At 49.9% G+C, this 13482-nt stretch overlaps 1 protein-coding gene across 2 annotated transcripts in view; it reads right to left on the minus strand.

Annotated features, from left to right (window-relative positions):
* ZFAND3 (zinc finger AN1-type containing 3) overlaps window positions 1-13482 on the minus strand; it is a 329704-nt gene continuing 316222 nt past the window's right edge. For both annotated transcript variants that reach the window (XM_082412552.1, XM_082412551.1), the window contains one exon: window positions 1-392. In XM_082412552.1, the coding sequence (XP_082268678.1) occupies window positions 238-392 (155 nt within the window). In that variant the 3' untranslated portion in view covers window positions 1-237. The remainder of the gene's footprint in view (window positions 393-13482) is intronic.

Raw genomic sequence — 13482 nt, forward strand, 5'->3', positions numbered from 1 at the left:
TATTCTTCATGTTTTAATTTTATACAATGGCTAGCAGGCACCTTAGTAACCAGCCAGAAATCAATTTCAACCACCATCAACCCCTAAACTACAGTACCAGGATGGCTGGCTAAGGAAAGGAAACGGACTGGCTGTAGTCTGACGCGTGCCCAGTACAAGGTGTCTGGCTGACTTTGTCCTAAATAAGGCTAACATTAGTGAACTAAGAACAGCGTCACGTAGCGGCCAAGCCGGCCTTCAGGAGCACCCTTCCCCGATGCGCTGGCAAGAGCGCCCCACTTTCCGGTCCAGTTTCACCATTTTCATGATGGCTTCCTCTCGGCCGCGGCCCATGTGGTCAAACGTACAGTCATGCTGCTCGGGGAGGCGATGCAACATACAGAACACGTAACCTGCAGCAGTGGGGGAAGCAGAGAAGACAGACCGTTAGGGTGGCCTCCACGTGCCCAGTGCCCAGCGCCCAGCTCTCCCTCGGGTCCAGAGAGCGGGAGGGTGGTCCAGTGAGTGGACAGTGGTTGCAGCAGGGGCTCCGGCTGCTAAAGAGCCTATTACAACATCCCCCCTCTAACAAGACAGCCAGCACTTTCACGCAAGTCCAACGACGTCCTCAGAACGTCCAAGGGGCACATCTGCCTTCAATGCTGTTCCTGCCTGGACCCTGAGGGTGGAACCCCAAGGTGACTCTGCAGCGCCTGCCTCAGAAATGAGTGGGCTCTGAGCCCCTTTCCTCCCAGCCCCACGCAGGCGGGAGAGCCCAGAGCTGGCAGCTCAGCGCTTCCCCAGCCTGGACAAACCTCAGTATCTACCACAAGACACACACTGCTTCTAGGAGAAATGATTATGGGGACGGTGGGTGTGATCAAACCGAAACTCACACGTGAATGGGGGCTCTCAGAGGAAAATGGGTTATTTCAAGCACTGGACAAGGTATTACATTTAAAGAGAGGAAAGAACAGAAATGTCGAGCTCCGACTGGCATCTTAATGGAGCCTGATGCTTCCAACCCCACCTGGTGGGCAGGAGGTGAGGCCCACACACTCAGGCCTCCTGGGAGTGGAGGAGGCTGCAGGGCGGCCTCTGGAGCACAACGCTGGAGAACAAAGATTTGAGAGGACAAAGAGTTGAGAGGCCGGCAGAGCAGGTAGAGGCACAGATGAAACCCCTCTGGTAGGAAACAATGAGAGGAGGCCCTCAGGGTGTCAGCAGAGAGGCTCAGAGGACAAAGGGAACACAGCTGTGTCAGGATGTGGCCCATTCTCCCCTTCTGGTCAAATTCTAGGAGTGCTGATGGGGGGGGGTGTGGACGTGTGCGAGGACAGCCATCCAATGTTCCCTGGGTCTGTGCGGGCCTTTCTTTCAGGGAAGGGGGCATGAGATCTGGGCTGGCTCCTCCCCATCACCTCATCCCACCAGTTGCATCTGGTCATACCTCCAGGTCCCATGGGCCTAGACCAGGTCCACAGGACTGACCTACAGTGGGCTGGAATCCTTTCCTAAACCACCTCTCCCTGTGCACTTGGGGCAGGCATCCCAGAGCAGCGCCCCCGGCCAATGCTCTCCTCACTTATTCTCCAAGCAAACATCATCCCTTCTCAGAGATTTCTCTCTTTTAAGCCCAGACCCCAGAGTGAATGGACAGCCACCACTTGCAAACTGTGACTCATCCCTCTCCCCATCCTCAATTCTTTTCAGAGAAGAGGGGTGGAGGCAGTGATTTTAGAAGGATATCAGAAGTTGAAGCAAAGACTGGCCATGATGGACAACAATTTCAAAAGTCTTAACTTTTAAGATCAACTTTACCCAGAGAATACTCCTCAGCTGACACTCACAGCCCTGCTCTGATGCCTTCAGCTCATGCTGAGTACGGACAGGTGCCCACGGCGGCCTGAGCGACCAGGCCGAGCCTGGACCATCCATTGTGCAGGAAAAAAGACACGTTATTAACTGCTTCCCAGGGAGAGCAGGGCAGTATGTTTGACTCTAAATTAGGACTAGGTTTAAGGAAAGGAACAGAGATGAAATTTTTGTCTCCTGAGAAGCTGAGCTCCCACTTGGCTCAAAAGCGAAGTTAAAATTAATGAGCTCGTGTGTTATATTTACTGATAAGTTCATTACTTGAAGATATTGGATACCAGTTGTCTTTCTCCTGAAGGATTTCACAGCAGAAGCGTGGATGGCCTCAATATGCATCCTGCATCTAACAAGCACAATCATCTTTTTGGAGCAAAGCCCACCTGGTCGGGGAGAACCTGCTGTCAGGTCAGGGTTTGGGGCAGGGGGTACCAGCTGTGTGGCAGCAGGAAGTGTGTGGAGGCATTTCTGTGGCCAAGTCCTGACATACTTCTATACCTTCAGCATCTATAATTAGGGCTGGGAAGACCCCTGCTAGCCTTCCTTCAAGATATTGGGATGATGCAGAAGAGGGTCCCAAGGGCTCTCCTCTCCTGATGAATGGTGCTGGCTGAATAAAAGTAGCAGGAAATGGATTACCCCTGAAATTAACTCAGCCCTGGCTCAGTCTAACACCTCATTAGTCAAAGACAGACTGGGATGGAGGGAAGAGGCTCCAGTCTTGCCCTCACTACACCCCTGACAACTCTGCTTTAGCTTGCCTTCCGCCAACTCCTGGGGACCACCAACTCGGTGGGTGGACCTGAGAGCCCCAGGTTCTGTCTGGAAAAGGAAACGGGGCATGACAACCACAGGAACTCTACCCACCCAAGGATTTTTCCATTCAGCCAAAAACACCTTATTTCTCTACTCAAGTTCTGTGTAGCTCTGTCAGACACACCTTGACACTTGCCTTTGATTTTTGAAAGGTGAAAATCACTGAACAGCAGGTAAACTTTCACCCGTTCAGCAGGGAGCAGAGCTGTTAAAAATTACAATATATGGCATTGTAATTCACTGGGGAAAAGTCTGGGGGAAATTTTGGAAGGCTAACTTCCCAAGTTGCTGCACTGAGGTTATTAGATGATATAAATTAAGCTCAATTCCCTCTCCTGTCAAGTTCACTCACCAAGTGGAAGTTACATGCTGGAACTTGTCCCAAATGCTGAGTAGGTATTATCCACTGACAGCAGCCAATTGGCTAAATGTACTTTGGTGTCAGTAGCTGGGGTGGGCTGTTCTGGATACAGGAACGCATTCGGGGGTGACTGGCGGGGTGTGTGTGTGTGTGTGAATCTTTATTCTCTTCTCTCGATACCCACAGACCTGTTTCCAGAAACCACTCAAGTGTCATGAACGTTCAATTATTCTCTGAAATCTGGAGACCAAGCTGGGCATATGGAGAGAAGTGAGTTAGGCTGCTGGGGAAGCAGATTGTTCTCATTTCAGTGATGAACACAGTTTTAGAGCACAAGGGGATTTACAGCCTCAGCCTCAACACTTCCTCACGCCGTTTATTAGAAACCAAGTGGGGCCTTCCCAGGGTGATTCAGCCAAGGAGGTGTCCAGAGGGAAAGAAAAGAGAAAGGACACTGAACTGATCAGCAGAGCTGCGACAGGGGCTTTGGTACTATTACCCAGGGTATCATGAAATTCTTTCTCCCCGATTTTAAAAAGTTATATATCATTATCAAACTCACTCACATATGTACAATTCATATCTACACCCTCCTTATGGTCCCATAGTTCAGCATCATGAAGTATTAAAAACAATTTCAATATACTTTTGCTTATGATAGCTATATACATACAGTGCTTTGGAGAGATAAGCAGTAGGATAATGATTAAAAGGATGCCAACCCCCTAAAAGCGAGGAAAACACCCAAGGCAAAAGTTTTTGGAAAAAGATCAGCCTATAATACTAAATGTGGTTTAACCTCAGCCCTTTCCCCTGCCATATCACACAACTGCTGCCCGCTCCTGGGAGCCCTGGATCACTGGTTTTCCATGAAATACTGGCTAGGAGGAAGCCGCAGAGCTCCGTTAAGGCTGCGGAGCTGTTTTCAGTAAATTTCACAAAAACGCTCAAGAACTTGTGTGGGTGTTTCTTTGTTTGTCAGCGCAGAAGAGCAATTTGGGATGAGCCCTTGATTAAAATGCGAGGGTGCAGAAGAGCTGTCTAAGCACTGGGTCCCACAGCCCACCTTCCAGGCCCCTTTCCACCTGCCACTGCCTGGCTCCTGACAGGCTGACAGGCCATCCTGGGCATGCGGAGAGGAGAGGAGGCCCGACCAGCACAGGTGAGACCAGTCGGCCGTCCTGCCCCCGTCCTGCGAGCTACGCTGCAAGGTCTCCGGCAGCTACACCCTCATTTCGAACAAACCTTCAACTGAGCAGGCAGTCTCAGGGCTGGACGAAGAAGAGGCCTGCCCAAGGAGCCACAGCGGCTGAACCGTGGTGGGCTCCTCCCAGGGTGCTGTGGCTGTGGACAGCAACAGAGGGAGCAGAGCAGGCAAAAGGCAAAAAGTACAATTCAAGACCTATCTTAACCCCCTGTCCTGAAAGGATCGCATGTGAATGAGAAACGCAGAGGCAGCACACTCAGGTCACCCTCACCCTGAGCAGAGAGGCCGGGGGATTCCTGTGGGAGGACAAGCATTTCAGTGCAGGCCGCTCACGGTTATAAACAAGCACACCTGGACTCAGCCCTCCTGGTGTAGAGCCACAGGCCACACAGACCTGGAGACGCTTGACACCTAAGTCCCTAAAAACACGTTCCCAGCAGAAAATGGATCCAAGGTTCACTCTTCCAAGACTCATAAAGGTCTGACATGCAGGTTTCTAAAAATGCTCATCTGGTGGGAACCAAACTTCAGCTTTTAAAGCTAACATCTGAAAGTCATCCATTTCATTCAGACGCCCTCATCCATAGCTAAATCTCACCTCTGCTCACACAGAGACGGGTGTGGGTATTTTGAGACTATACACCAGGATTGAGAACAGTCTGACAAATGCCATCATTAAGCAAAGAAGATATAACTAACACCCAATACCTGACTATAAGTGCTATAAAGTTGTAACAATATTTCCCGTTTCACTTACTTGTTGACAAAAATCATTGACAATCACTGCCCAAGAGGAACACCCAGGGCCTGAGGAGAAAGGGTCACTACCTCTCAGCCATGCTGGCAGGCAGGGGCCCTGAGGGCAGCTGAACCAGATAATTGGCCCCATTGGCCAGTTCCCTTTCCCCCCACTCCTCCCCCCATCCTCAGGCACCACTATGGTGTTGGGGGTGGGGAAGGTGTGTGGAGGAGGAGCTGGAGGACCGAGGGCGGAGCCAACCTGTCATCCCGCAGGCAGTGCAGCCCCTACCCTTGGCTGAGGCCCCGGATCCCCAGGCCAGTGCTTCCCTCTGAACCTTAAGAACTGAGCAGGGGTTGGAACTGTCTTTTTTCCATGGAATTTCCTAAAGGAGACAAAGAAAGTGATGCCAAAATTCACAAAGTCTGAGCCCTTGACATTTTTATTCAATCCCTGCCAGACAGAAATGTTGCTTATTGGCTTTATCTTGGAGTAAAAAAGCACCACTTAGAAGTTGACAGAACTGGGCAGCTCTGGATACTTGTGGACTTTAATTAATTAAACATTTGTTTTCCTGCAGATCCCCCCACTCGGGGGCTCTCCCAAAGTGGCCATTTCAGTGAAGCCTCAGACCAGGGGGGGCCTCGGCTCCAGCTGCTCCGGTGTTTTTACCTCACTCACAACAAATGTTTTACACTTTCTTGCTCATTTGAATTTCAGATTGTCAAAGGTTCAAGCAGAACCTAAAAATACTGACAAGCCTTGGGGACCGAGGCACTGTAAAATGATCTCCAGGTGTGCAGCCTCAGGCGGCACCGTGCATGTACACGCTATCCACACTGACACGTCTGTTCCCGGTGCCTGCCCACCAGCAACAAGCCCCGGGCAGGTATGTCCAGGTAGGAGGTAAATCGGAGACTGCACCTTGACATTTTTATCCAAACAGCAAACAGAGCCTACCCAAGACCTCCCGAAGCTCCCTGAGAAACCTGGGTAACAGAGCCTCCAAATCTCAGCTCAATAGGTACCATTTGCTATCTGAAGTGTCTATTTCAAACATAAACAACAAACATACCTGACTCGTGTCTGAAATGACCGGGCAAGCACATTAGAAGAAAAGAATCACATTTTTCCAACAACATAAAAGTTTCTTAAAACTCAGGACAGCTAACTGACCTTATAGCTCATTTGTAAGTACATGTTGGGAACAGCAGGTGGCTACAGGAAAGCTTGTTGGAAAGCATTAACCATTTATACTCCCACCAGCAGCAATCCCTGGGTTACACCACATCCGCTGACCCAATCAATGCCCAAGGCAGAATTTGTAGCACAGAAATGCATTAAAGGATCTTAATGCATTTTATTTCATCAGGCCCATGGTACAGGCAAAGCAGCTGCAGGTGTTTCGGGAATGGAACGCGTCTGTTTTACATTCTCCTCCATCCCTGACTTTGCATGGAGGAGGGAAAAGCAATCACACTCCAAGAAAAAGAACTGGATCGCGGCTCACTGAGTTAGCTGACACAGTGCTCGGCTGGGCTGGGGGAGAGAATGGGTGGATGGACAGAGTCAGCTGCCCAAGGAGCTGGAACCAAAGCCACAATGAACCAACAAGCAGGCATCAGTCTGTTTTCCAAGGGGAAGGAGAACCTGCAATTCAGAAGAGCCCAATGTACTCAACAATTTAGTAAAAACCACAGAACAATACCAAGACAGCTCTAAAACAGAAGCAATCATTTGTTTTCCCCAAATCAATTAAAACATCAGTTAGATACAAGCTAAACACTACAACAAAAAGCACTGTGACAGAGGCAAAGATACACAAGCCCGTGCAAAGAGCACTCACGAAGGCCCTGGGAGCGGCCGGTGGCGAGGGGGAGCCGCGCTGTCACGGCCCAGCTTAATGAAGCTCCCGACACGGTGCGTGCACACGTCAGTTCCCAAGTATAGAAAAATCCACCATTCTTGGTGTCCTTTATTGCCGTCTCTTCAGACTGCCCCATTCTTGCAAAAACTCTGACCTCTTTCCTTTCGTCCGTGGGGAATGTTCACCCTGTCCCAGGAACATCTCCTTCTACCACCCGACGTCCAGAGAACAAGTCTTCCACCCTTCTTTCCTGCCTCCACCCAGGAAAAGGCTACCCTATTTTTGCCAAAGGGTGCGTGTGGGAGGTAGGGGTGGGCCGGGCCTGGGGGCCAGGTGCCCACACCAGGAAGGAAACTGCGTCCTCAGCTTTGACCTGAGAACCCTCCCCCAGCAAGCTCTGTAACCCCTCGGTGCATGAGGAGAAGGGGGCTGGCTGCAGGCTCACATTGTGCTAGGCTGTTTTATCTAGAGATGAACATATATTTAAAAACTGTGAGAAAATGGCTCAAGGCAGCTTCTGCCACAGGAATAATGACTTGCTCTTTCAAACATTTCCTTTCAGTAGCTGAAAGCAGGCAGCCAGCGTCAGCCTCTTAGGAGCTAGGGCACTTTTTAGCATCCAAAAGCCCTAGAGAAGGTGCTTGCATTCCTGGCCTCCTCTTTCCTCTGCCCACCGCCACCTCTCTGGGGCCTCAGGAGAATAGTGAGGTACTCGCAGGAAACTTCTTTTCTGGGGGAGACCTTATCCTCCTCTCCGCAGGCTCCTGATTTGTTGGCCTTCTCTTTCAATATTTCCTTGTCCTGTAAAAGATTATCCTCTCAGAGAGGTCTCCTAGAAAACCAACTCCAAAGCTGCAGTGGAGGCAAAAAAAGGGCCAAACCCATCCTACCCAAGAGCCGCTGAGGGCAAAGCTTGGGCCCACGGGGGCAACTTAGTTAAAGACAGGCTCCTGACACACAGCTCACCAGAGAACTGCGGCCTGTTTCGCCACCCCTGAAGGCTACACTGGCAAGAGCCAGTTCATCCAAGTCCAGAATGTCCAAGTGGCAATGCCGTCAGGGGACACCAGACTACAGATGCCATGTGTCTCTCTAGAACAACACCTGGGAAAGACAGGAATACTTGCCCCATTTTTCTCTGCTGGCCTTTCAACAATCCACATGCTGGGGTCACAGGGGAGGACAGAAATGACAGACCGGCAATGGGAGAAACCTCTGGCTTAGTCCCACCCCTGCTGCTATGGCATGTCCCTTAGGGGAACCTCAAGTTCTCTTTCTGGATAATTCAGTGAGGATCTTGTGCTCCGGAGCCCAAGTACTGGATTCGTGTTCCAGCTGCACTGTTTTGACAGTCGTGTGGCTGCTGCTAAGCCATTGAGCCTTTCGGACCTTCAGGTGCGTCTCCTATAAACGGGGTTGTTACGGGCATTAAAGACTAGAGCAGCTGAAGCCTCGACTCAAGGAAGGTTGGCTGTTACCAGGATAGCTCTTCCAGCTGTTGTCACCCCTCGCACCTTACACAGTACAACTCACTCACCTGGTTTCAAGGCTGGGCACCCCCTCCTTCCCTGCTCCTTCCCCCTACTCACATGGCCTTCTTTCTGCTACACAACATTTTACACAAAGAAAATTTCTTTACGCAAAGAAAATCCGCCTTCCAATGCAGGTTCAATCCCTGGTGGGGAAACTAAGATCCCACATGCCATGGGGCAACTAAGCCCACGTGCTGCAACTACTGAGCTCACGCACCTCAAGGAGCCCACGTGCCATAAACTACAGAGCCCATCCATGTACCCTGGAGCCTGCGGCCAAAGCTAGAGAGAGAAAACCCACACGCCACAACTAGAGAGAAGCCCATGTGCCACAACGAAAGATCCTGCGTGCCACAACTAAGACCTGACACAGCCAAAGAAAGAGAAAGAGAGAGAAGGGAGGAAGGGAGGGAAAGAAGAAAGTAAATTTTAAAATATATAAAAAATAAAAATAAAAGAACATTTACTGCTGGTTAACTGTGCCCTCGCCCCCTCTCCTGGAGAGGACCACCACCACACAGTTTACTTCCAACCACCTGGGTGAACAGGGTACAGCGAGCACAATGTAAAGATGATTATTGTCTGGCTTTGGCTTTGGATGTACTTTAAAAATTTTTTTTGCAGTAGCAAGTTTACTTCCCTAATTATGCTTTTCTATTGCCATTATTAATATGAGCCTATATTTGCTGAGCTCACTCTGAGAGGCAACCCAGAAAGGTCCAAGATGGCATTAGATGCTTTCCTGGAATTAAAATTTTGCTGTAACTCATGATCACAATGTGCTGAGTACAGATAATGAAGAACTGAACGTAAACACACAGGTTCCCACTGCATTCATCTCCTATTCTACCCTAGTATTTTGGTCAATTACTCCAGATTCCAAGGAAAATTAATCCTGGGGTAGCAGTTCAGTTCAAGGGAAGAGCAATTTAATTGATGCAAGGGAATTAACACAAAGCTGGCCCTTTAATCTGTGAGTCTGGAACTTTCCCCCTTCCTGGGTGAATCTGTAACCGAGGTGCACAGCTCTAAAGAACACGTCATCTTATGTATCAATCACAAGGACGCACAAACTCCATCACGTGCTGACTCAGAGCTTCTGTCTCCCACTGGAGGGCAACAGCCTGCTGCTGCACGGCGGGCATCCTCGCGACGGTCCAGGGAGGGAGGGGACTGCTCAGCTCCCTGAGGAGCAAATGGGCTGTCACTAGATTAAGCCTCCTTGACCCACAGCAAATGTCTTCAACGGCCGCAGCCACTGCCTGCCACCTCCCACTCTACGGCCTAAGAACAACCCATCTCCTGCATTACAAGCAGTATCTTGACCGATACCTAACAGAACATTTGGCTAGAGAAAAGCATCTGACACCTGCATGAACACTTCCCCCAGCTCCCCGCAGCCCCGGAGTACTTTTCTGGAGGACTCACTGGAATAACTACAGCAGGCCTGGCTGCCTGCTGCTGAAAAGAGCCACTGGAGGAGGTCCCCACAGGCCAGGGCCACCTGTCTCCCAGGTATCCACCAGGCGCTGTACATTTTACACGTACAGCAGTTGGTGAGGTCCCCAAAGCAAGGAGTGGCACTTCTTGTCGTCCCCTCTGTCCAACCATGTCCCAGGCACTGTTCTGGGGTAGAAAATAAACTAGACAGTTCGGTGGCCCAACCTCTCAACTCCACAGGGGACAACAGAGAAAGAGAACACCTTTCAAATCACAGGAGGAAATAAGCAGCGGCCCCTCCCAAGCTCACACCACCCCATGAGTCAATGCCGGGGTTCTCCAATACCACCGCACCTCAACTTCTGCTCTTCCCTTTTCTTTTTTGTGCCTCAGTAACTATGGTTGCCTTAACTCCTGATCTGACAGCAGAGGGTGTTTTCTGGACTGCAGGCTCGAGGGCAGGTCAAATTTGGTGATGTTGAGTATCCACACCAAGCAGCCTCTATATGCTGCTGCCCTCACCTCTCTGCAAAGCCTGCAGTAGGTGCCTTCATTCCCTGCTGAGTTCTGCCTAACTCCGAACAGGGATGGGAATAACGTCTTAACAAACAAGGAGACGTGGAAAGGTGAGAAATTTCCTAGACAAGCCAGCTGATCCAATTACTTAAGGCACTTCTCCAATAAATGATAGGGCGGACTCACTTACCCTTTTCAGTTTGTGGCCTCTGAACTCCGCTCCAGTATCTCACGGTCAGTCTTGACCACCCACATCTGCAGTGTGACAGCTCCTCTCCCACCAGCTCTCAGCACTTCCTCCCTGCCTCCCCAGCACTTGTTTCTTTTCAGTCTCTGGGTCTCATGCCCTTCGTGGGTCCGTCCCAGGGACCCAGCCCCCTGGCGGGGTGACTTGGAGTCTCAGAGGCTGAACAGTTCTAGCAACACCAGGCACTGTGTGAGAGCCAACAACCCTCCACCACTGTGCCTGGGGCTCTGGCTAGTGGGCGGCCTTCTCCGTATCTGCCTTCCAAAAGACAGCAGCGCCCCGCCCCCCAAATGCAAGTTCTCTTTTGGTAACGCTGGCTACAAAGTCAACCAACACTGCAGAGCTGTGCTGCTATTTGCCACAGTCTTATTCAGGCTCATTTCCGAGAACAAAGCAGCAAAACTTGAAGCAGCAAGGCTTTTCCTGGAGCCTGCATCTTCAGGGGCCAAGAGTTGAGGAGTAAGGACTATCATGTGATCTTGTCAGAACCTCAGTCTGCTTAGCTAAAAGCACTTTCCAGAAGCAAAAACAAACTTCACTGATATTGATCTCTTCAGAGGAAAGCTGCTATAGAAATCTCATCTAATAAATAAAGGATTCAAGCTCCAGCGTTGGGCTGTCAGTCCAGGAAGGGAAAGAAGCTATCAGACTCAAGGAGTCAAGAGTATTTATTGGTCATCTGTGCACTGTTTACAGAGCTCTATTCTAGGGGCTGGGTGGAGGAGAAGGGGGAAAAAAAAGTCACTAGTTCCCAGCTTTTAAGACAGCTGGAGACGCACAGAGAGGAAAATGCTGAAGGACACAAGAAGCAAAGCAAGAAATCAACTGCAAATAAAATCAATACAATCCAGCTATGTGTAATAAATCGGGGGCACTGAGGAGAGGTCAACTGCATAAGGTATCCTGGAGGAGGTAAGTTTTCAAGGAAAATGAGGACATGAATTAGCACTCAGGAGAAAATGGAACACGTCAATGAGAATTAAGTGCCTCTGTGCCTCTCATTACCCAGGCGCAGTGGGGGACAAAAAAGGGGCAATGCCATGGACCCTGTCCTCCAGAAGCATCGCATCTAGATGGAGCAACAAGTGGCACATGCAACAGTGGTTCTCAGAGAGTAGGTCGCATAAATTTTTACCAATGAATGTTTCCTTGAGACGGGGAAGTGCTCAAGGAACAGCTAAGAACTGTACAGCTGAAAACAGAGACAACTCATGCTGCAGCCATACCCTCCCTGTTTAGGGCACCCCATGGGCCAGTGTGGGAACATGGAGAAGTGGTGGGATTCTGGCAGCTCAATGGACCTGGGTTCAAGTGCTCCCTAGTAATTCTGAGTTACTTAACTTCAAAGCTTGAGTTTTCACCTCTGTAAAAAGGGAGTACCATCTGTCCAACCATGCTTTTGTAAGCGGTCAAATGATATAACACAGTTGCAGGCATCCAGCACATAGCTGGTGCTCAATAAAGCTGTTCTTCAAAGATTATTGTTTTGTTTTTTTTTATAAATTTATTTTATTTATTTATTTTTGGCTGCATTGGGTCTTTGTTGCTGCACGCAGGCTTTCTCTAGTTGTGGTGAGTGGGGGCTACTCTTCGTTGCAGTGCTCGGGCTTCTCTTTGCAGTGGCTTCTCTTATTGCAGAGCACGGGCTCTAGGCGTGCGGGCTTCAGTAGTTGCAGCACGCGGGCTCAGTAGTTGTGGCTCACAGGCTCTAGAGCACAGCCTCAGTAGTTGTGGCACACGGGCTTAGTTGCTCTGAGGCATGTGGGATCTTCCCGGACCAGGGCTCAAAACCTTGTTCCCTGCAGTGGCAGGCAGATTCTTAACCACTGCGCCACCAGGGAAGCCCTAAAGCTGTTCTTCTTCCTTCACCCAGAGGATCACTGCAGTGGTACAGGGTTCACCCATTCACTCATTCAGGCAACACTGCACACTAGGTACCATATAGCAGCGGTGGAGAGCTACTGAAGAACACAATATGGTCCCTGTCCTCCAGTGCTTATGGTCTGGGAGGAAGGACAGACATGCAGTCAATTTCAGTATGTTCTGAGAACTACAGCAACAGAGGCCAACCATGGACTCCACAGAAGACTTCTGAGCAGTCCCACAAGGAGATCTGCAGGTGAAAGATTTTATTAAAAAGACTCCCAGATTTTGTGACGGCCTCTGATGAGGAAAACTATGGAGACAAGCACTGAGCCCAGTCTGGCATTTTGTACCCCACCCTGCCCTTGATGTCCCCACACTATTCTTCAGTCCCTGTGAATGAACTTGCTACTGGAGGAACTGGGGTACTGGAAAGCCAAAGCCACTGTGTTCAAATATCTGAAGAGAAGCCTTGCAGGAGAGGAAGATGATTTGTGACAGGTCTCTCCAGAGGGCAGAGTGAGGAGGAATGAGGACATGTCATCTACGGAGGCTGGTTTTAGTTCAACAGAGGAAGCACCTTGTCAGTCTAAGCTGCCTGCAACAAGACAGGCCTCACTCCCTCCAGGCTGGAGATGTACGTGGTGGCTGGATTACCTGCCAGGGCAGGGCACTGCTGATGTAGTTTCTGCAGCGTCAGTTCAGGGAGTTGGACTGGCACCAGATGGATAACTTCTCAGTCCCTTAAGTGCTTGGACTTTGTGTCAGAGAGTGATGGGTTTGCTAGGCAGGAGTGAGAGACTGGTGTGGTTATACACAGTAGGTCTGTGACCTGGCAGTCTCTGTGACGCCCAAAGAGCCCATCTTATTCACGTGCAAGATGAATCACAGGTTTTATTTAGGCAGATACACCCATCCCCAAAGTTGAGTATTTAATTAAACCAAAAGCATATCAAATAATTTTAATCAGACCAAGCAAGCAATGCTGCTCTGATAGCATACCTGTCTCGCCTGATTTTTCCCCCTCTACCAATAAAAATTCA

The sequence above is a fragment of the Balaenoptera physalus genome (assembly GCF_965194825.1).
Source record: "Balaenoptera physalus genome assembly, chromosome: 11".
NCBI lineage: Eukaryota > Metazoa > Chordata > Mammalia > Artiodactyla > Balaenopteridae > Balaenoptera > Balaenoptera physalus.